Source organism: Rhinatrema bivittatum, chromosome 1 (assembly GCF_901001135.1).
Source record: "Rhinatrema bivittatum chromosome 1, aRhiBiv1.1, whole genome shotgun sequence".
Classification (NCBI taxonomy): domain Eukaryota; kingdom Metazoa; phylum Chordata; class Amphibia; order Gymnophiona; family Rhinatrematidae; genus Rhinatrema; species Rhinatrema bivittatum.
The window spans coordinates 806,146,051-806,172,313 of NC_042615.1; the positions used below are offsets into that span (position 1 = coordinate 806,146,051).

Sequence of the window (26,263 nt, forward strand, 5' to 3'; positions counted from 1 at the left end):
TAAATTGCCCAAGTTCCAACCCAGACATTTCAGCATCCGACTTCGAATACCAACTGCCCGAGAGAAATAAACATTTCTTCTTTTTTCATTTTCCTGCATTTTTCATGGTAGTTCCACAGTTGCATAGTTTTCTGGCTGGTTTCTAGAGGACTGCTGGAAGCAATTTGGTCCCCCTGGATTGAAATATATTTTAAGAATATTTTATACTGCACGGACTTCTAAGTCATCCACTCCAAATGAAAACAAATGATTAATACTACACTGAAATGGTTTTCCTACTCTTATGCCCTGAAGTCCAGCTACGGGAATGCATCATCACTAGTGTTACTAATCAAGTGCACCAACCGAAGGAGAATCGGCATATTTTAAGATTGCACTTGTTTATATTGCTACAGCGGAAATAAGAGAAGGGGGCGCAAGGACCAAAGAGAAGCAAAGCTGGAAAAAAAAACAAGCACCTTGACAGCTGAAACCAAGTCTTAAATATGAAAATATTTTATTCAAAAACTGATAAAAAATCATAAATCAGCTCACAGCAGGAGAGGGAACAGCAGCAGCATCCCCTACAGCGACTCGCACTATAAAGCACTCACTCAGTATGGCAGCCAAAATGTTGTACTTCACTGGCATGAAAATCAAGAAGCACATTTACAATCTCAAAGCCATTTGTTAACAGAGTTCCTTTGAAATCCATAAAGAGACAAGGAAGAGGCAAGCTTAATTACTGAAAATATTACAGGATTTCAGAACCAAGTGGCTATTCAGGCAAGGACCGCTCGCTATGAAAATAGACTGTGCATGGTTTTTCTTTTTCTTCTGAGTTTTAGTTACCATCGGGAAACAATTTGCTTCAGGCTACCAGACACAAAGATGCATCCAGTTATTCCTGTACTTGCTCCTCCAATTTAAAATTGTTTCTCTCTGTGGAGAAGCCCATGCTGAGCTTTCTCTCCTAAATAAATTTCAGTCTTCCAGTCAGAAACCAAACAATATTTCTGAACGCAATGAAAGAGTCGGGTCAGCATACAGATTCAAATCTTGCTATCTGCTGAAACAGATTAGCCGTTAAGTCACTTTTCGCTCAAAAACCAAGGTGAAGGGGTGTGTGTGGGTGTTGGGGAAGGAAGGACATTTCATGTTCTCAGTATCCAGAATCCCTCCAGGCTAAACCCTGGTTTTGCATGCTATAGTGAACCAAAGCTGAGGAAGCAAACAAAGGTTTCTGTTTAGCTAACACAAATGTTATTTCTTTTTCAGCCAACTATTTTAACAGTTTAGAATAGAGCATCAGAAAATAACATGAGGAAGTACATACACGAGACCCGGGATGCTGCTGCTGATACAGAGTTCCACCTGACTTGAAACAAGATCCTGTCTTTCCTTTCTGACTTCCCTTCCAAATCAGGATGGGGGTCAACCTAAAAAGAGCTATACCTCAGTTTACAAAACAAGTCCATAATGGAGAGGCCACAAACCAAAGAAAACACTTAAAAACAAAACTTATGTGACAAAGTACTGCAATGCATGTACCTGTCCCCATGAGCTGGTGTGAACACATGGGTTGAGCAGCGCAAGCACTTAGTGCCACTGAACTGTTGTGCTGTCTCTAAGTCACACATAATGAGATACTCACAGTTACTGGCATTCCCCTACTCCAATAAATAGGGACAAATCTAAAGGGGACTGCTATGAACTGCTGGGAGTCTAATGGGCCTGTTTCACTACTCTCTGAAGCTTCCCCCTCCCCTTCTGATAACTGAGCTGAGAAGATACAGGAAGCAAAAGGGGCCAATGAGGAGCCACAGGACTGCCTGAGAAAAAGCAGGAAACTTTTGACCAATCATCAAGGAGCTAGCTAGAGACCTGAGCTTCAGGCTGGAGTTGTTTTTGCTTGCTGCATAGGCAGGGGAAGAGTTTCCACAGGACTGAGAATCAGGAAAGGAAAAGCTGGGGGGAGGGGGGTTGGTGTGACCTGCACACAAACCAGGGGGAGGACAGAGTGTTGTAGGAAGAAGTCACTGAGAGAGAAAGAGAAAAGGTATTTCAGCTGTGGAAAGGAGTGGAGCTACTAAAAAGCTCCTCCCAGTCTATCCTCACAGTTGCAGCTACCCTGTTGGAAATCTGCTTCTTCTGCACCCGGGAGCACATGGAAATAAGTAAAGCATTCTAAACCCCGACAAAGGGGATTTCCCAGAGATTTCCCTTGTATGTGCTCCCTTACTTTGAGTACCTGCATAGCACTAAATTCACAGCCTGCATTACCTTAGATTGTGCCATGTTTGCAATCTTATCTCAAACACTGCTGGATGTACAGGCTGAACAGGATTTCACTCCTGCATCAATAATCCTTGCTTCTAAAACTGGGGCATCTAGTTGCCATCTGCATCAGGAAAAAAGCGCAGTTGCTTATCTGTAACAGGTGTTCTCCTAGAACAGCAGGATGTTAGTCCTCACAGATGGATGACAGCATCGATGGAGCCCAGCACAGAAAACTTTTGTCAAAGTTTCTAGAAGCTTTAACTGGCACACTGAGCATGCCACACACTATCCGTGCCTCTACGGGAGGTCCCCCTTCAGTCTCGTAACATAGCAAAAAATGCGAGTGAAAAAATAAAACAAAACGCATGATGATTCAACTCTGCGGGGTGGCGAGTGGGTTTCCAGAGGACTAACATCCTGCTGTCCTAGGAGAATACCTGTTACAGGTAAGCAACTGCGCTTTCTCCTAGGACAAGCAGGATGGTAGTCCTCACAGATGGGTGTACACCAAGCTCCAGGCTGCTCCCAGCCACAACGAAGACCAACAGTCACCGAACAAGGAGCCAACAGGCACAGCAACTACTGCAGTGCTGTTGGTCAGAAAGAAACGGCCTGGTTCCAAACTAGGGTATTAGGTAGGAAGAGTTGGGTATAAACCTGGAAGAGATTGCAGAGGACAGATTGACCGAAGGCACTATCCTGTCAACCATCCTTGTCCAAACAATAGTGGGCAGCGAACGTGTGTAGGGAACTCCACGTTGCTGCTTGGCAAATGTGGCAACAGGGACCTCCCGCAGGTGGGCTACCAACGCCGCCATGGCCCTCACAGAGTGAGCTTTGATTCGGCCTCCCAGCTGAAGGCCCATTTGTGCATAGCAGAAAGCAATGCAGTCCGCCAGTCAATTAGAGTCTGTTTACCCACCACAACTCCCAGCCGGTTGTTGTCGAAAGATACAAAGAGCTGAGTGGATTGCCTGAAAGCTGCTGTGCGTTCCAAATAGAAAGCCAAAGCCCTTTTGCAATCCAAAGTATAAAGAGCCCGTTCCCCCGGGTGGGAATGAGGCCTCAGAAAGAAAGTGGGCAAGACAATGGCGGATTGACGTGAAAGTCAGTCACAAACTTAGGCAGGAACTTGGGGTGCGTACGCAGGACCACACGATCATGAAAAACCTTTGTATATGGCGGGTACGTGACCAAGGCCTGAAGCTCACTGACTACGAGCTGAAGTGATCGCCACTAGGAGAGGAGTCCAGAGGTCACCGCAAGCGATCCAGGGATTGACTGCCACAGCCCCAGCTTCCAGCGGTCCCGCACCCTTTGCAGTAGAGGAGGACCGGAAGTGCGCACCTAATGGCACGCGAATCTCAAACCCTTCCATTAACTGAGTGAAGATTAATTTAACGGTGATCTCAGAATGCTGATTCGTAGAGAGCAGAAGTGGATCTTCAAACTTGACTGTCTCCATCCAAAGGGACTAAACAATGAAATCGAGTGGCAATATTTTATATAATGTCTCCAGGTCTTTTATATAATGTCTCCATGTCATTAATATTGTTTTGCTTTCATTTTATTTTTGTTTATAATTCTTCATGGTTTTCTGTTTCCTGATTGGTTAGCTTTACTTCCTTCTCATTGGTGTAGAATTCTCGCGCCAAAACTGCTTCCTTTAAACGCTGAGTTCTGACATCGCTGCCCGCTCTCCTTGCTTTGTCAGCTGTATGAATGTCATTTTGCATTTAAAGGTATGTTTTATCGGCTTAAATATTGACAAACATGTACCTTGTTTTTTGGTCCGGTTTATACGAATGTTTACATGACTGTCTTTATGTTTCAGTTTCTAAAATACTTACTTTGTCCCTCCCGACGCAGCCTTCGGGCGAAACACAGGGGTCCGTGTTGGGGGACCCTAAAGAGAACTATTGTTTTTTCATTCAATATTTCTAAGTTTAGAGCTTCAATCTTTTCTGCATTCCTTTGATGAGATAATAAGCAAGCCAGAGATAGTTAATTCTAGTGTCTGTTTTTCCCACCCACTAAACCCTTGATTTTTAGGCACGAGACACTTTCTCATTAAAAATCAATCAGGGTCTTATCTAAATCATACTATTGTACCAGCCCTTATTGAAAGTTTAATCATCCCCTTGTAGGACACTAGCTGATTAATTAGTAAATTCACCTGTAAATTTAAAGTACTCTCATTCCAACTCCCTTAGTATCCTAAACTTAACTAGGAACTCAATAAGACTAAGATGAAGCCAACAGTCCAGCAGCAAGAGGGGGGCTTTCCAGTCTTTTGCATTGAGCGTCACATGTATTATTTTTTTTCCCCGCTGGTGAGAGAATGTATGTGTGCACTCGGTGCAGAGAGCTCCTGGCTCTCAGGGAACGAGTCCGATCTCTGGAGGCTAGAGTAGCAGACTTGGAGGACAGTCAAAAGAAATATGACTCTGGTGAACAGATATGAGAAGAATAAAAACTTGGGCCTGTAATATATCACATTCTCCTGATATAATACTATTAAAGAATACTAGAATTATTAACAATATAATGTTTATTATAGCATATAGAGATTTTGCATAATGCCAGATTTGAAAACTTATGAGAATTAATTATTATAGCAGGAATACTTTTTCAAGCAAGCATTCATGCATTTAATGGCATACAGTCTAGTTTCTTACATTTATAGGACTAAACTTTAGCATAACAGCTTTTCATTAGCTTATGGAGGTTCTGAACATCTTAATGCAGCAGTCTATTAAATTTTGTTAGCTATCAAATGTGATAAAAATTTATATGCTGTTGTCTATGTGGAGTGGTACTTCTTGGATTAAATTTGCAAAGTAAACAGAAAACAAAGGTTATAGTAAGTTTTAGAGACCTTTTCATGATGTTGTAAAACTTTTATGCCACTGTAATTTATTCATTAACAACAATGTAAAATGAAAATCAACAGGAAAAAAAAGAGGGGGAAAAAGATTAGCTTCAAAGAAAAAGTTAGAGAATTTTTCTTTGGTTTTACAAAGATTATTACTTAGTGGACAGTTGCCAAAAAAACCACAAAAGGGCTCAAGTTTTACAAGCTTACATTAAACAAATATATAGCAAACATAAATGCCCCAGATTCTATAAGCTTATTGCATAGCCCACTTCAAGGACTGCTTTTCTTTAGGCTTCCCATCTCAATCACGACACCCATACCAACACGTCCAGCCATTCATCATCCCACTCCTGCCCCCAGCATCTTCATTCACCTAGCAATAATGAGGCACATATGAACCTGCTCTCCTGCACATAAAACATTCTCGGCTTCATGACAATATACGAGAGGCTCGCTATCATTTTGGGATGTATAGAGTCACTCTGCTCACATCGGCAACATCTGTAACAGGGCAAAGGACAAGCACAGAGCAGGCTCACAATATGACATCGTAAGGTAAGGCCAAGAAGCCAAAAATGCTTGCCAGCATTTCAATATGTTCTGAAACATTTAAAAGGCCTGCTCCCTAGGAAACAATGGAGTAAAGAAAAGCTGCAGGGATGTACACTTACAAAAGATATTTGCCTTAAAAAAATATTTTTCAAAAAGCAAAGCCCTAGGAAGGCCCAAAGCAAGATGAACCATACACAAGGAAGGCCATCATGTGTCCTTTGTAAGAAACACACAGAGAGGACTAAGTTGTAGAAACTTTCCTTTCAGATGGCATGATGGACTCCTAAAGCTATGGAAGAAGAAGAATACTCCTAGAGAAGAAGATTACTTCAGGAACTGGATCCCTATCGAGGAGGAAAGTTACAAGTGCATAAGAAAAAGTATCTATAATAAGTATCTTTATCCATCAGATATGTAGCTGATGGAAAGGAAGTGGTGCAGAGAAGATGTGTGCGATTATTCTGTCCAATAGGTTTGAAATATAGAGAAAAGGGGGTCTTCAATGGAGAAGAGAGGGTGCGGGGAGCAGAGGCTCAGGTCGCACGCTGCTTTGGACAGGGGAGAGTCACTCTGGGAGTGCTTGGGAGGGATCCTTTAATGCATCATCACAACCCATTGGTGAAGGAGCTAGAGGCCACTTTTTAATTGTTCCTGAGGAGATTTCTTTGTGTGGGATTTAAGCCTCCAGTTTTGTTCTTTTTTTGTATAGGGTATTTTTTTTCTTTGTATATCAAATTTGGTAAAATATATACGTAGGAAAATTCTTTGTACCCAACCTCAAAGCCAATATAGAGGATATAGAAATATACAAAATGCGTCTGAGAAAACAGCCATATTTTGGAAACTTCTTCGTGCCACTTTCTTCTTAGTTAAGAAAAGTTGTATGTAACAAAAGGTCTGAATTCTATGGAAAGGGAATGAGCAATTAGGAAATTCTGTTTGCATTTCTTTTTCTAAAAATATCTAAAAAATAATTGTAGCAAAATCATTATTTGCATTCTTTTAATTGATATTCTGCTTTTCGGCACTTCAAAGCGGATTACATCCAAGTACTGTATGTATTTCTCTGTCCCAGAGGGCTCATAATCTAAGGGCCTGATTTACTAAGGCTTTTCTCCCATTCTGTGTCTATGGGGGAAATGCTTAATAAATGAGGACTTAAGATTTGAACAATGGTTTCCAGCTCACTGCTCTAACCACTAGGCTACTCCTCCACTCTGCAATTTAATAGTATAAGTTACATAAATAAAGTTATAGCTTTGTTTAGTTAAGAACATGCCATACTGGGTCAGACCAAGAGTCCATCAAGCCCAGCATCCTGTTTCCAACAGTGGCCAATCTAGGCCATAAGAACCTGGCAAGTACCCAAAAACTAAGTCTATTCCATGTTACCATTGCTAATGGCAGTGGCTATTCTCCAAGTGAACTTAATAGCAGGTAATGGACTTCTCCTCCAAGAACTTATCCAATCCTTTTTTAAACACAGCTATACTAACTGCACTAACCACATCCTCTGGCAACAAATTCCAGAGTTTAATTGTGCGTTGAGTAAAAAAGAACTTTCTCCGATTAGTTTTAAATGTGCCACATGCAAACTTCATGGAGTGCCCCCTAGTCTTTCTACTATCCAAAAGAGTAAATAACCGATTCACATCTACCCGTTCTAGACCTCTCATGATTTTAAACACCTCTATCATATCCCCCCTCGGCTATCTCTTCTCCAAGCTGAAAAGTCCTAACCTCTTTAGTCTTTCCTCATAGGGGAGCTGTTCCATTCCCCTTATTTTATTGAAGCCCACATAAACAGAGAACTAGACCGGGGGTGCAGGGTTTCTTATGCATCCCCAGGTAACAACAAAAGGTAAGAAATCATACATTTTGGTATTTAATTGCCGCCCCCCCCCCAATTCCCTTCTTTAAAACATATGTTTCTCCCTCTCTCTCTCTCTCGTTTTTCTTGAGAAGCTGAGAAGTGGCAACCAAAGGGAAAAGGAAAACAATCCAGACCCTGAATTGAACTCTGTAGCAAAAAGTGGCACCTGGCATTGTAATATTTAAATTTCCATTTACAGCTTTCCTTGCCAGATTTTTGAGTGACAGCCTGAGACCTAAAATGGAGAACCATCACGAAAAGGTGCCTTATGGAGCCTGTAAGCATTTTCACTACAATTCACAAAAAATCTGTAATGCCAGAAGATGTCTCAGCTGATTTATCAGTATATGGTGCACATAACTTTCTTAAACATAAAGCACTTACTTTCAGAAAGCTGTAGAACAAGGAGACATAATATGAAGCTCCAAGGGGGTCCAGTCAGGACCAATGTCAGGGAGTATTTCGTCACGGAAAGGGGAGGGCATGCATGGATTGCCCTCCTAGAGGAGGAAGTGAGGACAAGGCCGGTAAGAGAATTCAAAAGGGCATGGAATAAATGCAGAGGACTCCTAGTGGCTAAATGATAGACATAAAGGAAAGGATAAGCTGGGTGGACTGGGTTATCCTGCACAGAGCAATAATTACCCTAACAATATTAAAAATAAAGGCTGGCTGGTCAAACTGGTTGGATTGCTTGAATCTTTTTCTGCCAACATGTACTATGTTACTATGTGAAAAAACTGGGTGAGATGCCAGCATCCATGTTGAACACCGCTTAAGCTAAGTAATTGTCATTATGTTTAGCCCCCAAAGCAGTGGTTTGCTAACAAAACTTCAACTTTCAGATGGATTTACATTTTGAGCATGTGGTTTGTGATTTAAACAATATTAAGAAAATTCGTTTTATTTATAAAAAAAAAAAAAAAAGAAACCTGAAAAACAGACATACTTGGGGTGCATGATCGAGAAGATCTTCTAAGGTGTCATGTGTTTTGGCTTGCTGACACCCATATTTTACATTTATATGATCTTGCTGGTGAGTTTAACAATAATAGTTTTGCAGCTCTGGGCTTAATTTGGTATCTTATGTGAGCTACATTAGTACACTTCCTTTTTGTTTCACGAACTAGGTTATTATGTTACATGCTACACCGTTCCCATGTTTACACTCTATCTTCTTAACTGAATAACAGCTCTCTTCCCCATAAAAGACTGGCTCCTCAAATAGTAAAGGACATCTTCCACTTACTAAGAAGATGCAGTAGTCAATCCCTCCAATGCTTCCATGACATGACAGATCACAGTGGTTTTCAACACTGGACAGCAAGCCAAGAATGAAGCCCCATCTGCCTCACGTAAAAAAGGGCCCAATTGCATCATGTTTTCTAATGGAAATAGCATTTAAGGATAGGGCACTTTACCGATCTGTTGGAGTTCAACCAAAGGAAGAGCCACCCGCCTGCAGTTCCTGCCAACATTGTCTATCCTCCCCCCCAGGAAGAAGAGAGAGGTGTTTCATACCTGCAATAAATTCTTCTTCTGGCTGGGATCAGTCTAGTGGTTTGAGCACACAGGGCCAGTAGGTCCCGAAATTATGAGGCACCATGTGGTTCCAAGTGCAAGACTGATCAGTAAAGGTGGCCAACGTAGTAAAAAGCACTGCCTTTATACTGTCCCAGGTTAAGTTTTCATGTCAGGCATTGTGGTTTGCTTTTCAATCTGTTCAACATTTGTGTTTTTGTCTTTGGCCTTGGATAACTGTTTTTATATCGTTAGCATCAATTGCTTTGGTATTGTTTTGTTTGCTTTTCATGTTATTTTTTTGTTTGCATATTTTGCTATTTTATTGTGTTCCATTAAAGTTGAATTACTTTGTTACTTAAACTGTTTGTATTTTTTGGTTATTTTTTTACTGTGAACTGCACGGATAAACCTTTTACAAGCAGACTATTAAGTTGAATAAATTGAATTGAGTTCTAGAGATTGAAAGATAAGAAGGCGACAAGAGAGAGGCCCTTTTCCTGATCTGTCTCCACTTCAGCTGGCTTTCCATGCAAAGGTCAGCCATTCACTTCTCGGCAAGGATCTGTCATGCTTGTAATAAAACCTGGTCCCTGCACATAAGGGCTTTAAGTTTGTAGCATCTATTCTGAAGGACTCTACGAAGGGCATGTCCACACACTTGTAATCAATTCAAGGAGATTACCTTCATGTAAGCCACTCCCAGATGAAACCAGGAAAGAGTCATCACATCAACCACTCTCACAGGGTGATCTAATGGAAACTCTCCATTTGGAAAATTGATCATCAATTTCACCAGTTACCAATCCACAATAGAATATTGCCTCCTATCCCATGGCTTTGAAATTTCCTAAGAGGTCTCTGGCTGGCACTTGGGTTTGTTATGGGTGTATTAGTTCCTTTTTATTTTGAGATTATGATAGCAGAGATATAATAGTGTTTTTGGGTACTCATGGGAGAAAGCAGAGTCACTTACCTGTAGCAGGTGTTCTCTGAGGACAGCAGTATGTTAGTCCTCACACATGGGTGACATCTTTGGATGGAGTATGACACAGAACTTTGATCTCTAAGAATCTAGAATTTTCAAACATGTCCTTCTGAGCTGTGCAGCTACAGTCATCACCCTGACCCTTAGGCAGAGTCCCTCAGTCCATAATATAGCTAATACATGGAGAAACCAACTTCCAGGGGAGGCAGGTGGGTTTCGTGAGGGCTAACATCCTGCTGTCCTCTGAGAATACCTGCTACAGGTAAGCAACTCTGCTTTCTCCGAAGACAAGCAGGATAGTAGTCCTCACACAAAGGTGAATCCCAAGCTATAGGCTATCCAAGCAGGACAAAGCGGGAAATTGCACCGTGCTGAAAGCACCACCTCTCTCCCTTTTGCCTGTGAGGCAGCCGACCCACAAAGGGAACTAGGAGGAAAAAAGAGTTGAGTTCTACAAAGAGAAAATCATAGAAATGACAGACATAAAACTCTGATGCATAGCAGAGGTGCTTAAGGCAGAGAAGTGATGTGAGTGCCAACAACAAACATTTATTTATTTATTTAGTGATTTTTATATACCGCGGCATGTAAAAATATACATCACCTCGGTTTACAGTAAACAATAAATTAGCAACAGGCTTTACATACAACAGGCTATACAGGAAGTAAACAAATGACAGCAACCGGCTTTACATAAATAACGGAATTCAGGAGTGCCTAATATAACTACTTTAACTATTAATAACAAATGCATATTCTAATTCAATAACGATACAGGAGAGCAAAATATGCAATTAACCTGCTACAGGCCTATTCCAATAGTTAATGTCAAGTCACAAATATTGCCAATAGGGATAGCAGGTGTAGATGGAGAACAGATAAATTAGCAGATTGAATCAAACATAAAGGAGAGAATAGTAACAGGAGACTAGTGAAACGAAAACAAGAAAACATACTCCGCATTACAAAAAACATTACAAGCAGAGTATTGGATTAGTAAACCCTGACGACAATAGGTCTAGAACCTCCTGGATACCGGAAAAATCTAGAGATGTAACAAAGAGAAGGACTCTTGGACGAAGACTGCACAGTTTTCTTCAGAGTTACAAATGAAAAACCAACTGGGGTTCGATAACTCCTCAGAAAGAAACTGCAGTCCACTGACATCCAAAGGACAGAATGTCTCTGCAGAAGTGTGCCCATGTTTGGCTAATGGGCAGAAAATCCAAGCAACGCTTGGAAGAATTATCAACAATAACAGACCCTAACGTGCCAAAGCACCAGACATAGCTGAAACGCTTGATGCTGTCCTGCTGATCAAGGGATGAAAGGTAATCCTTGAATCGGATTGCTAGCCCAAACCCCCAAGCTGGGAAATACGTTAGGCCTGAAGCTCACCCACACTGCACCCTGTCAAGGGCAGGGCAGAAAGTGGTGTATCCTTCCCTGCAGGTATACCAGGTATACAATAAGGTTTACCACGAATGTCTTAGATTCCTCCCCCACCCCCTGAAATTCCAACTGGAAGTCAGAAGGAGTGAAGAACACAAAAAGACAGACCACTGGACTCCCCAGGGTAAGCAAAAGTCGCTAGGTTGTATAACAACCCCAAGTGAACAACTCACTGTCGACTCAAGTAGGGAGTTACCCACCAAGATAGAGCCCTCAACCTTCTTGGAACTGAGAGTGAATTCCACAGGGAAGAAATCCAAAAATACTCCACCTGGGATTTGCACTGTGGCACCCTGGCTTCCACAGGAAGCCAGGGTGCCACAGTGCAAATCCCTGTCGAACAGGATTTCTTCATCAGCCTGGAAACTCTAAGGATACCAGGGGAGGGCAAGGGCAATCTCGGAACAGATTGCCCCAAACCTGGTTTAGCTATTAATACCTCAGCCATGCCAGCATATACTTTCCCCAAGGAAGCACACGATCCAGTAAATAGAACAATCATTGCATGAACCAGGGCTCCCCTGTCTGCAGACAGGGTTATCCCTAAAATGGGGAAGTATGGCTTGCAAGCCACTGCAACCAAAGAGCAGCACCTCTGTTGCGGGGTCCCTCATCCCCCAACTCCCTAACCCATGCATATGGGGATAGGTTGAAAGGCATACTCACCAATTAGATGGATTAGAATCCTCCTCACTGAGGTAGGGTCCTGCAGGCAAGAATGACTGGCAATAGTGGTCCTTATTAAAAAAAACGCCCATTGAGCTCAGCAGGTATCAAAGGTGACTCCTGGATGGGCATATCCCCCAGTCTTCAACGGGGAGCTACTTTGGAAAGACTTCCTCGCAAAATAGACCTGATGTGCCTCAGGATGACCTAAGGAGAGCACTAACCCTCGACCGGCTCTCGGATCCCACGAGGAACTGAGAGCAACTTCCAGTCAGAAGCAGTGATACGCCTTCTCCAGGAAACAAGTATGTTATTGCATGTTGGGTATTTTTGATTGTTGCTTCTCCCATCTCACTCTTTTACCTCTTATCTCATATAGATACACATGCTCAGTTTGAAAGTTCTAGATTCTTTGAGATCAAAGTTCCATGCCGGGCACCATCCAAGGATGTCACCCATGTGTGAAGACTACCATCCTGCTTCTCCTTGGAGAAAATTGGATTTTTTTTTCTTTTGTACTTGTTCATTATCTGCTCATTATGCTGTTATAATCTGGTATACGATTAATCTAATCCTTTGCTGATATATATATTTCCTAGCTTCATGTGTTAGGTGAACATGCCTTAAATCTCAAGAAGATTGAGCTAATTAGAATTAGCAGATTGTTTTCTTCACCTTTCATTCATTTTTCAGTTTGAGGGATGCAGGCTACCAATTCAGCAAAGTACGGAATATGGGTGTTATATTTGACTCTGGCCTATCCTTCAAGGCTCATATGAGGGCTGTAGTGCAAACTTGTTTTGAAAGCTTCAAATGACATGTAAATTCAAGCCATATCTGAATCAAAACGATTTTCATACAGTTCTCCAGGCTCTCATCCTAACAGGCCTGGCCTACTACAATGTAATCTATTTAAGTCTCCCTGAATCCACTCTGAAAACTTTACAAATAATCCAGAGCTCAGTCACATGAGTCCTTACAGGATTAAGTCGTTTTTATTTTAATTTATATTTTTATTGAGAAACGAACAGAAAATTACATATAACAATATTATAACTTCCAGACATACACAAACGTTTGGCTACAGTCTTCAACACAGATCGTTCAACAGAGTCTGGGAGTCTAACTACAGGTCCAGCTCGTTCCCAGGCATTTCCCTTCCACCCACCCACCTCCCCCCATACACTAGAGACAGCACCACGATACATATTCTCTGTGAAAACTCTCCTTCATTCCCACACTGCCTAACCCTGCCAGGGTTAAATAAATGAATTTCCTGAGACCGTCTCAGCCCCTTCCGGGGTCATCCCCTCTGTAGAGGCAGCTAGGTATATGAAGCACTAGTGGGTCAAGCAAGTTAAAATAGGATTAAGTCATTTTGATGTCTTACACCAATGCTTTTTCTCGCTGCATTGGTTACCGATCAAATGGAGAATAACATTTAACATCTTGACATTAATTCATAAACCCATGAATGGTGAGACCCTACAGCATATCAGTTTATTGCTGAATATCTATAAGACTCAAAGGAATTTGAGGTCCACAGAGCGTTCAGTGAAACTGACAGAATCACGTGAAAGGATATCTGCCATAGCAGGCCCTTTGTTATGGAACTAACCAGACACTCTTCGGAAGGAGCCATATTTTAAAACCTTTCCAAAAGCCTTGAAAACATTTATTCAACGAAGCATTTAAAGTTCATAAGAGCAGAAGAGTATTTTTTTCTTCTTCCCAAACCTGGCGAAATGCTGGTAAGGTCAGTAAGCCTGTAGCCTTATTTGCAGAGTAAACTGAGCTTGATCAGCTTGAAAAGCACTATTTTTATGTGGTTTATTTAGGACTATTACCATTGAAAGCCACTTAGAATATCAGATATAGTGACAAAACGTTTTTAATAAAGCCTACAGTAGCAGATTTAAAGATCTAAACATGTTATACCCTTCAAGAAGCAGGGATGGGGAGAAATGATAGAAACATTTAAACACCTCTAAGGTTTCCATGCACAAGAGGCAAATCTCTTTCAAAGGAAGGAGGCTCTAGAACAAGGGATCATGGGTTCATGAAGAAAGAATAACCTAAGGAAATATTTCTTTTCAGAAAGGGTAGTGGGTGCATGGAATACCTCCCAGACGAGATGAGGACATTATTTAAATTCAAGAAAGCATGGGATAAACACAGGGGGTGTAGGAGGGAGTGGTAGGGATTGTTAAAATGAATAGTTGGTGTGGATGGGCAGACTAGATAGGCTTTATGATCTTTTTCTGTCATATTTTTGCTTTCTAAAACATAGAAACAAGGACAGTGGAGGGAGGTATTGGGAATCAAGCCCAAAGGGGTCAGCAGATTGTACCCAAGAACACAATATATGACAGTCTTGAATTAGAAAATTATTTCACAATCATCTACAACTGACCCCTTGTGTTTGTTAGAATTCCACGGTCATGGCTCTTTCAGCTTCACTATGGTCAATAGTTACTTCTGAAGTCAATAAACTTTCATTTTCACTTCAAGTACAGTCAGTAAGTTATTTTCTCACAACATATTAAAGGAAGCGTGATCTTACCTGGCAAGTTCTTTAATTAAGTTTGCAATCCGCCTCTTATCTTCTGGACATAAATCTTTCAAGGATGCACTTTTTGATTCTGCTACTTCATGAATAACCTAAAAAAATGTAATTCATTTTTAGGTTAAGACTTATCTTAATCACATGAGAAACAAAAATTATATATGTATATGTGTATATATATATATATATATATATATATATAGTAATTAAGAGAATTTAGGCAATATATGTAAGTGTGAAGTGCTCGATAAGTACACCAAAAAGCTCCCAGTAAGGGAAGAAAACCACTAATGTATTGAGTGCATAGGCAAAATTAAAAAATTAAAAAATTACTTTATTAACTCATTTCAATCAATAAAATAAGTGAATATATTTAAAAGAGTACAATTCTGAATCACAATGAGTTTTGTATCAATGTCAAACAATTCTTGGCTTAAATACCTATGGTATTCAACCAGTGATGCGTAGAAATCAAATGTATCAATGATGCGTTAAAATGCAAAAGTTCAACAATGAATCTAACACAATGAAATGGCTTTGCATACTGTTACAACAAATAGCTAGTAAGTAACAAAATATGATGTATCATAGCTGATGAACAGTATGATACAACAAAAAGCTCTGCTACCACTCATCCTCTAAACAGATAATTCATAGAAAGGTTGTTTGCATAATTATGTATCAATTATGCAAATTCACATACATTTGTTTTACTCATAGCACCTGCAAACAATGCAGTGAGAGAAACCTTGCGAGAAATCCTATGTCTGGTGAGACATCCCTTGACAGTAATCAAATTTCCTGGATATTGTTGTAAAGTCCCCAACAAGGTCTTGTTTCGCCTAGAACAGGGGGAGCCCTTGAAGCAAAAGAGATCACGCAGTATAATGGAGAAATTACTTACCTGATAATTTAGTTTTCCTTAGGGTAGACAGATGGACTCAGAACCAATGGGTATTGTGCTCTCCTGATAGCAGATGGGAGACGGAGACAGATTTCAAAGCTGACATCAGCCTACATAAACCCCTTGCAGGATGCTTAGCTCTTCAGTATTCTCTTCGAAAAGCCAGTGTGGATATATGTTGCTTAATACTTGATTACACTTGATTAAACTTGAACTGATTCAACTTTGGACTGGAGAGCACCAGTGCACTCAAACAATAAACGCCGACACCTGGGCAACTGCAGGTGTCTTGAACTAGGGATAGGCCGTGGCTTACCCATACATGCTCAGTCTCAAGATTTGATATCCGAGGTTCTCGATTTCTGGAGCAGCTGTGGGCGGGATGCTGAGTCCATCTGTCTACACTAAGGAAAACGAAATTATCAGGTAAGTAATTTTTCCATTTCCTAGCATGTAGACAGATGGACTCAGGACCAATGAGATGTACAAAAAAGCTACTCCCCTACCGGGTGGGAGGTTGCCCATGGCCCACTTAGTGCCACCCTTGCGAAAGCTGTATCCTCCCTGGCCTGAACATCCAAGCGGTAAAACCTGGAGAAGGTGTGTAGGGAGGATCATGTCGCCGCCCGACAGATCTCAGCTGGAGACAGCAGCTTGGTTTCAGCCCAGGAGACTGCCTGGGCCCTTGCAGAATGCGCCTTGACCTGTAGAGGTAATGGTTTTCCTGCCTCTATGTAGGCAGCATTAATTACTTCTTTGATCCAGCAGGCTATGGTGGCCCGCGATGCCGCTTCCCCTTGTTTCTTCCCGCTGTGAAGAACGAACAGGTGGTCAGTTTTGCGCAAGGATTCTGATCTCTTCAGGTATCGGACTAGGATTCTGCCGACATTCAGTTGGCGGAGGAGGTATGAGTCTTCCGAATCCCTGTGCTCATCTGGTGATGGTAAGGATATGGTCTGGTTCATGTGGATCTGGGAAACCACTTTCGGAAGGAAGGATGGTACCGTACGTAGCTGTATGGTGCCCGGGGTGAACCTGAGGAACGGTTCCCAACAGCACAATGCTTGAAATTCGGAGATGCGCCTGGCTGAGCATATTGCGATCAAGAACACTGTCTTTAAGGTCAAGAGATGTAGAGACAGAGCGCTTGTTGGTCTGAAGGATTCCCCTGCTAGGAAGTCTAGTACTAGGTTGAGGTTCCATAGAGGAACTGGCCACTTTAGTGGTGGTCGGAGTTGTTTGACTCCTTTCAGGAAGCGGGACACATCAGGATGAGTTGGTAGTCTGATGGCGTCCACATCGGACCTGAAACAGGCCAGTGCTGCAACTTGAACCTTGAGGGAATTGAGGGACAACCCCTTCTACATGCCATCCTGTAGGAATTCTAGGATCATGAGAATCTTGGCTGTCCTCGGGAGGAGACCATGGTCTTCACACCAAGCTTCGAATACTCTCCAGGTCCGTATGCAAGACAGAGATGTGGAGAACTTGCGTGCCCGAAGCAGGGTGTCAATCACGGCTTTTGAGTAGCCGCACTTCTTTAGGCTAGTCCTCTCAAGGGCCATACCCATAAGAGCGAATCGAGCCGGGTCTTCGAGGGAGATCGGTCCCTGATGAAGAAGGTCCCTGGATGGCAGCAGACGTAGAGGATTCCCCGCCAATGGTCTTCGCATGTCCGCGTACCATGGTCTTCTTGGCCAATCCGGGGCGACTAGTAGGACTAGTCCCCTGTGGTGTTCTATCCTGTGGATGACCCTGCCCAGTAGTGGCAAGGGTGGGAAGGCATACAGGAGGCTTTCCTCTGGTCAGTTCTTGATGAGAGCGTCGATTCCTTGAGATTGTGGTTCTTGTCTGCGGCTGAAGAATCTGAGGACCCGGGCATTGTGACAAGTTGCTAGTAGGTCCATGGCTGGGAGACCCCATCAATTTACTATCAGCTGGAAGGCTGTGTCCACCAGCGACCATTCCCCTGAGTCTAGGCTTTCTCTGCTGAGGTAGTCCTCAGAGAAATTGTCTTTTCCCGCTATGTGGGAGGCTGAAATCCCTTGTAGATTTATTTCCGCCCACTCCATGAGGAGGTCTATTTCTAGAGACACCTGCTGGCTCTTGGTTCCTCCCTGTCGGTTGATGTAGTCAACGGTCATTGTATTGTCTGACATGACTCTGACGGCCCTGCCTCGGAGTCTGTGGCTGAATCGTAGGCAGACTAGTCTGACTGCTCAAGCTTCCAGGCAGTTTCTGTTCCATCCCGCCTCTTCCTTGTTCCATTGTCCCTGGGCCATCAGTTCCTGACAGTGGGCTCCCCACCCTCGCAGGTTTGCATCCGTGGTGAGCAAGATCCACTTTGGTGCAGATAGGTTTAAGCCTCTGCTTAGGTGTTTTTCCTGTAGCCACCATTGAAGCTGCTCCCAAACCTGTGTCGGTAGCTGGAGACGAATTGAGAAGTTCTGGGAAACTCTGCGCCCCCACAGGAAAATTCCTCCAGGGCAACCTCTACAATCCCCCCTGGGATCAACATGGACCCAGGAACCTTCTCCTGGGTGGAATTTTTTAAAGGTCTGCAAACCTTTGTCCAGGCACAACCAGCCCCTACTACCCACCTAATTCAAACCCTGCCTCTCCTAACCAAGAGCATTCCTGATGAGGATACAGACACCTCAGAAGAGGAAACTGACTCCCTGGAAGAAGGAGACATTCCTACAGGGATGGAGCCATACCAGACCATGCTCTGATTCTTCCACAAGGACGAATTACCAGCCCTTGTGTCCCAGACTATGAAGACACTGGGTCTTCCAGGCACGGAACCTACATCAGAATCAAAGAAGAATCCCATGTTGGTGTTCCTCCATAAGGCCTCATGCTATTTTCCTATGTTGGAGCCCATCAAGGAACTGATTGACCTGGAATGGAATGCTCCAGAGGCCACTTTCAAAGGGGGGCGAACACTAGAAGCCCTATACCCACTGGAACCCACGGCTAAGGAACTTCTATGTTTCCCCAAAGTGGATGTGATGATCTGTGCATTCTCAAAATGCACTACGATCCCAGTGCCTGCTCAAGGAGATTGTTTTTTCCTCTTAGGTTGGGGATTGGAGAGGAGGGATTCTTTGAGGTGGTGTTTTTGGTAGGCCTATCTGCTCACCAGTGGAAGAGTTTGAGACTTTGGGATTTTGATTCTTGACCAGTTTCCTGACAGGGGGATCAAACACACCCTTGCTGGAAGGGCTGGTAGTTCCAGTTGCTTGCCCCTGCACTCAGATAACAGTAGGGTCAGAGATTGATGGATTAGAAGAAGGTTTTTGATTCCAGTTTTGAAGCTAAAGAGGGTTTTTTTCCTTTTGCTAGTTTTCCAATTGGCTTATGATTGTTATAGAAGAGAATCATCCCACCCTTTACGGGACAGGAGTACTGGTCACTGATTCAGACCTCGGGAAGGGATCTGGGATAAAGTGCACCATGGACAGCGATTGTTGTCTTGGGAGTAGTCATCCTTCTTCTGTTGTTTATGACTTTTGCAATCATTTCAAGTTGAATTAAATTCTTTTCTTTTTGTTGAATACCACTACAGGGTCCCTTACAGCCTACTGAATTCTTCTACAGTGAATAACTAATGGTCAGTGAGTGAGACATGGGTGAATTTGAATGACTGTGTTAAGCATCCCCACTACTCCATTAAGGGCCTCAGAGGGCGATACCTCTTCCTTGCTACTTATGTGATGCTATGACAGAGAAAATCAGAAATCTGTTTGGGACATTAATAGCATCCTGGGAAGTGTGGTCCCTTCATTCAGTCTACAAAATGACGGGGAAGGGAAGGGTTTATATACGTATTTGAATCTTAGGGCAGGCCTCTTTTCTGCATTCTCATGATGCTGGTTGCTCATCTATAAATATAAACACATAATAAGTTTTTAATCTCCCGTTCATAGAACAATCTTCTATTTTTGTTTCATGGACACAAAAAACAACACACGTTTCCACTGCAGCAATAGATAGTGAAGTCTCTCTGCACTGGAGAATATGCCACCTGCCCTGCAGTCTACTCTAAAACACACAACCTGAGCCTCCAACGCATGGGGACAGAATGTAAATACAAATGCTTTGAATTTCAGAAATGAAGTTATTAGTCTTAATTTAAAAAAAAAAAAAAAAAAAAAAAGGAGATCTCTCTGCAGCAGAAGGACAGGTTCAGATTGATCTTGCTTTCACAAAAGGATGCGATTATATTTTGTGTAATGCACCATCCATTAGTTTGTGCCCACTGAAATCTGATAATGGGTCCTCTCAGTATTTCCAGTGGATGTGAGTGAAGCAAAAGTTATAAGTTCTAGGAAAAATTTTGGGCAGCTCTTGAGTTCCTGCACTGCTCAGCAGTCAACCCTACTGTTCTCTTCTGTGCTACTGCAAGCCTGGATCTTTGAAATCATCTCTACTCAGCTGAAATCAATGTTATATTATGGAAGTGACGATGTCACCCACTTCTACTCTTAGGTTTTGCAATACAGGAGGTGATAGTAAAGAGAGAAAAGAACAAAGGTAAAAGGATGGAAAATGCTCTGGACTACAGAGAAGCAAATTGTCAGAACTAGGAGCTAACCATCCAACTGCACAGATATGAATTTGCCAAGAAGGAAACCCATCAGTCTTTGGGTCTAGAAGACAGGGAGGGGGGTAGGGAGGGAGAGAATACACCCATACAGCAGGGATTGGCTTGATGTCTCAATGAGAAGACCTAACATTACATCCTAAGCCGGGCTTCAGCTACACAAACCACCCCAGCTGTGGATACTACAGAGGCAAAAATTACAGCACATCACAGGACAGGGTGCTCCAGGAGTCCTAGCACAATCTAACAATAACACGCAGTGGCCAGACTCAGAGTGCAATCTTTCAGGTTTCAGAAGAAGCACCAGACCAGATCTGGGACAGCCATGGTTCAAGGAAGCCCAGCTTCTCATCTCTGACAGGGGGCAGTCTGGGTCACACATACCTGGCTGTCACTGCAGTGGATGGGCTAGATGAGGAATGGTTAAAACATAGGGTGGGGAACCCCTGGTAATTATGAAAGAAAGCTGATGGCACTGTACTAAACTAGATGTCAGGTCCCATTGAGGTGGAAACACGAAGAAACAGGAAGTACCTGCAGAGTCAAAACAAAAAATAAAACCCGCCAGATAGCCTAAAACCAAATACAAAAAGAAAACTCCTTACCAACAAAGAATTAATGAAGTGATAATGCTAATATGTATGATCAAAAATGTAAATATGAAAATAGCAATCAAAGAAAAATATAGCCAGTTTGATAAATCCAGATAGCAAATAATATCCCGTCTGTATCATTTAAACATGTTAATTCCAATTTGACAGTTTAAAAGTATTTTAAACTGTAGTCTTCCAATTTTCCTGCACCCTTGAGAACAGCCATGTTCAGAATGGTCTCGCAAAGAATCACATATAGAATGAACTTGTGTGTGTGTGTGTGTGTGTGTGTGAGAGTGTGATCATTTTGTATAAACAACTACCTTAAGGTAAAGGAATTAGAACTATCAGGGTTGTACTTGAACTGCATACGACAAAAATTCAAATTCATCCTGTCCAACACTTTCCCATCCAAAAGCATTCCGTTTAAAATATGCCAGATTACCTGCTGTCTTGCGGATGCTTCTTGACCCATGGGGAAATCCATTGGTACAGATGTGGCTGTCATAGGCATCAGCTTACTATACCGGGTTTTCTGACACTTAAGCTTGACCCCTGATCTTAGATTTCCTTCTCTGGAAAGCCCTAGAGAATGTAAATTAAACATGATTTTATGAATACATATACCAGTATTTATATTTCTGTTCTGTCAAAACTCCACCTAACAGCAGTCCACAAATACTATACATTCAAAGCAGTCAATTATTTGAAGCTTACAGTGCTTCAAAATAGCATTACACAGCTTTGCCACTTGAATTTCTTTTAAATATAGTGCGCATATCTTGCTCTTTGAACAATTACTCCATACCTTTATGCAGAAAATAAAAGGTCCCACAGAGCACAAGGAAGTGAGGCCCATGGCAGCATGAGTGGCCCTGCTCATACACCCCAGGGGAAGAGATCTATAACCGGCCCTTGAACACCAGACTGCAGCACCTTGTAAAAGTCTTCACACCCTTGCATATTCACATTCTACTTCTAAAAAATAGCAACTGCAATGCATCAAAGTAGGAGTTTGATCCACCGATCTATACAATGTATGCCACATTTTTATGATAGAACAATTATAGATGTATTCCAAAAGTAAGTAAGAATTTTGTACAAAGTCTTGATTACATGTCTTTACACTCCTTGACTGAACATTTGATGGAATCCCCTTTTACAGCCATAACAGCCATGAGTCAGTTAGGATAATGGTCTACCAATCTTACAGTGGGATAATGCAATGTTTGCCCTTTCTTCTTGGCAGAACAATTTGAGCTCTTTCCAAGTTACATAAGAACATAAAACTTGCCATACTGGGTCAGACCAAGGATCCATCAAGCCCAGTATCCTGGTTTCCAAAAGCGGCCAATCCAGACCACAAGTACCCGGTGGGATCCCAAGGGGTAGATAGATTCTTCAGAGATAGGGTGAGGGATGCGGTGGCCCAGCTCTGGGGCCACGATGAGACCCTCCAACAACTATCCGCCAGCACTTTGGACCCGATTTCCTCTTCTAGAAGGCTGGCGAGAATGGGACAGAGGAAGTACTGTTCTTCGCCCCCTTACTCCCATGGCTGTCCCAGGCAGCAGAGAGCCCACAAGGCCCAACCTCAGTCAACTCCAGGGGTTGGGTTATGACTTGGTTGTAGGGAGCGTAGACTAGTCACCCATACCCGGGACTCTGGACCCTCCAGTTGGGAGCAGGCTGCGTTCCTTTTCAAGCCAGTGGCTCAGTATAGCCTCGGACCAGTAGGTTTTCTCCATCCTCCATCAAGGGTATCAACTGAATTATTGAGTGTCCTGTCAAATTGCCCTCTGAGCTCATTTTGGGGGCCGGTAGCGAATCAGGAGGTACTGTTAGCTGAGCTCTCCTCCCTCTTAATGGCCAGAGCAGTCAAGCCTGTTCCATCAGGGCAAAGAGGGTGGAGATTCTACTCCAGGTATTTTCTGATTCCAAAGAGAATACAAGCTCTCTGCCCCATCCTAAGGGCTTTGAATAAATTTCTAAAAAACAGAAAAGTTCAAGAAAAAGTGCCGCCCCTTCCACCATGCCCCACAGTCTGAAGTGCTGCTGCTGCCTCTGCCAATTGGTGTGCAGTGCTGGAGGGCATGGTCTGCAGGCACCAGGGGCATTACTGAAAATTACACTTGGCCATGATGGGAAGAAATAAAAGAGCTGCCAAATCTAAATTGATGGCTTTGGGGCACTGAAGCTCCACCCCCGCAGGAGAATAGACTGCAAAAGATAACTTACCAAACGTGTCGAAAACCCTGACTAGGAACACTACGGGGAAGCACTGAGAGGGACCCGTCATCAAATGCCACGAAGAAAAAACCCTGTGGAAGTGAGAAATTTGAGAAAAGAGAAGTTTTCCAAAAGGCCAAAAAGAAAGTCAAAGTGAGCTCACTCACAATGCGATGCTTACAGTTCCGTGGAAAGAGAGAGACTGGAGAGGGACCCCACATGGATGCATGGTATAGGGCATGCTGGGCATACTCAGTATGCCAATAAAAAGTTCTGGAAACTTTGATATACATTTTCCACGTCGGGGCTCCATCTGATTGTGTCACCCATGTTATTATTATTAATTTATTATTTGTTTGTTTTTATATACCGACATTCGATCGAGATATCACATTGGTTTACATGTAACTGAACAGAAATAAGGCAGAAGCTGCTTATTTTACATTGTAACTTAAATAATAATTTAGAAAGATAAATTTACATAGTAACTTTGAAAGGTTAATTTACATAGTAACTCTGAGAAATAACATTTAACAAGTGATTTGGAGAAGATAGAAAGAGAGATGGGGTGGCATAGAGGATTAAATATGTACAGTTACTTTACAAGGGGACCCACAGGGGTGGTTGACAGAGGACTGGGGAAGATTCATTTCTGAGCAGGGGGGGGGGGGGGGGCGGGCCTGGGCAAGGGGACTAAGTTGAGGACTACCATCCTGCTTGTCCTCGGAGAAATGTGACTACAGTGGTATGGGATTTGACATATGTCATTTTAGATGATGGATGAGTGAGTAATGTGATGAGCTCATTGTACATATGGTGTGGGTAGTAATTTAATAATACAATGTTGTGGTTTAAAAAAAAAAAGGCCTTGATATGTGTCATGATTTGTTGATATTTTGTAATAAAAATCTTTTTTGTATATTTAAAAATGATTCTGTGATATAGCTTGAGATATTCTTATATATTTGCATAACAATTTGTGGAGTATCTATATATTGCTAGCTAGTTAAAACCAATATTCATATTACTATGTGTGTGTGTGTGTAGATATATTTTACAGCAACTTCCTTCAGAGGGTCTGGGAAGATTGTAGATGTTTATGCATGTTTATTAAGGGGCTCAGTAATAGCACAAATATACACCCTCAAGGGTTATAGCGAACTCACCAATAATGTAAAAGGTACATAAGGTCTTGGTATCAATAAATGTAAAATTGACAGTATTTATAGTTTATTGCTCTAAGAACAGATTATCATTGAAAAACATTTGTATTGTGTATTTATATCTATGGTTAACCTTGTTGTGTACTTCTTTTACTGTTAGCCCTTGCTTTGAAATAATCAAAGCTGTACTATTTTTACCTTGGTGTTTTCATTGGCTCACAGGTTAAGGGGGTTGAATGCAAAGGTAGAATGTAACCCCAATATTTTAAAAAGGCTCCAGGGGCGATCCGGGTAACTATAGACCAGTGAGCCTGACTTCAGTGCCGAGAAAAATAAATAGTGGAAACTATTCTCAAGATCAAAATCGTAGAGCATATAGAAAGACATGATTTAATGGGACACAGTCAACATGGATTTACCCAAGGGAAGTCTTGCCTCACAAATCTGCTTCAGTTTTTTGAAGGGGTTAATAAACATGTGGATAAAGGTGAACCGGTAGATGAAGTGCATTTGGATTTTCAGAAGGCGTTTGACAAAGTCCCTCATGAAAGGCTTCTAAGAAAACTAAAAAGTCATGGGATAGGAGGCGATGTCTTTTCGTGGATTACAAACTGGCTAAAATACAGGAAACAGAGAGTACGATTAAAAGGTCAATTTTCTCAGTGGAAAAGGGTAAACAGTGGAGTGCCTCAGGGATCTGTACTTGGACCGGTGCTTTTCAATATATATAAATGATCTGGAAAGGAATACAACGAGTGAGGTGTTGCGTTCGTGCCTCTTCTCGCCCCTCGCTCCACCCTCTCTATTTATTTATTTATTTATTTATTTATTTATTTAAGGCTTTTATATACCGACTTTCTTGATAAAAATCAAATCAACTCGGTTTACATCGAACAAAGCGGTTAACTGTAACCAAAAAACAAGAGACACAGATTGAAGAAGTAAAAGTTACATTGTAACAGGGGTGTAAAAAAACTGGGGGTAGGAAATAAAGAGGGGAGAGCAGAGATAATTAACTATATACAGAAGATGGTGTGGGAGGGAGGCAAAGGAACCCACCTCATTATAACATATGAGTACTTAGTGTTTGGTTGATCACAGTAGAGTGGGAACAGTTCTAAGTCAAGCTATCAGCTTAGGAACAGGGAAAGGCTCGACAGAAAAGCCATGTCTTGAGTTTCTTTTTAAAAGTTATGAGACAGGTTTCCTGCCTGAGGTCCGGTGGCATGGTGTTCCAGATGGAGGGACCTATTGTTGAGAATGCCCGGTCTCTAATATTTGATTGGTGCACCACTTTGATTGGCGGGACGTGTAAGGATCCTTTCTAAGCTTCCCTTAAGGGTCTGGTCGTAGAGTGAAGTTTGAGTGGGTGTAGAGGGTCCAGAGGGGTCTGGTGGTGTATGCTTTTGTGGATAATTGTGAGTGATTTATGGAGAATCCTAAAGTTTACTGGGAGCCAATGAAGATCTTTTAGTATAGGAGAGATGTGCTCTCTCCGGTTGGTATTCGTCAGGATTCTCGCAGCAGCATTTTGAAGCAGCTGGAGGGGTTTTATTGTAGTAGCAGGAAGACCTTGCAAGATGGAGTTGCGGTAATCCACCTTGGAGAACAGGATGGCTTGGAGGACCGATCTGAAATCATTATGGAAAAGGAGCAGCTTGAGATTTTTGAGTACTTGCAACTTGTAGAAGCAGTCCTTCGTAGTTTGGTTTATGAATTTCTTTAGACTCAGGTGGCTGTCTATTATGACTCCAAGGTTTCTTGCATGGGAGATTTGTGTGTTAGTGTACAGCTGTTGATGAAGTGGGCTGCCTTCTGGGGTGATAAGGAGGAGTTCTGTCTTGGTAGTGTTGAGCACCAGGTTGAGGCTTGCGAGGTGGAGATTGATTGTTTGCAAATGTGAATCCCAGATTTTGAGAGCAGAATCCAGTGAATTAGATATGGGAATTAAGATTTGAACGTCGTCTGCATATATGTAAAACTTCAGTTTTAATTTTGAGAGTAAATGGCAGA

The 26,263-nt window shown here is 42.2% G+C and overlaps 1 protein-coding gene across 5 annotated transcripts in view; it reads right to left on the reverse strand.

Annotated features, from left to right (window-relative positions):
• The window catches only part of KIAA1328 (KIAA1328 ortholog), a 689,482-nt gene that overhangs the window by 645,449 nt on the left and 17,770 nt on the right, over positions 1 to 26,263 (reverse strand). For all 5 annotated transcript variants that reach the window (XM_029581051.1, XM_029581069.1, XM_029581077.1 and 2 more), the window contains 2 exons: positions 21,304 to 21,443; positions 14,753 to 14,850 (listed from right to left, as the gene is read on the reverse strand). In XM_029581051.1, the coding sequence (XP_029436911.1) occupies positions 14,753 to 14,850; positions 21,304 to 21,443 (238 nt within the window). The remainder of the gene's footprint in view (positions 1 to 14,752; positions 14,851 to 21,303; positions 21,444 to 26,263) is intronic.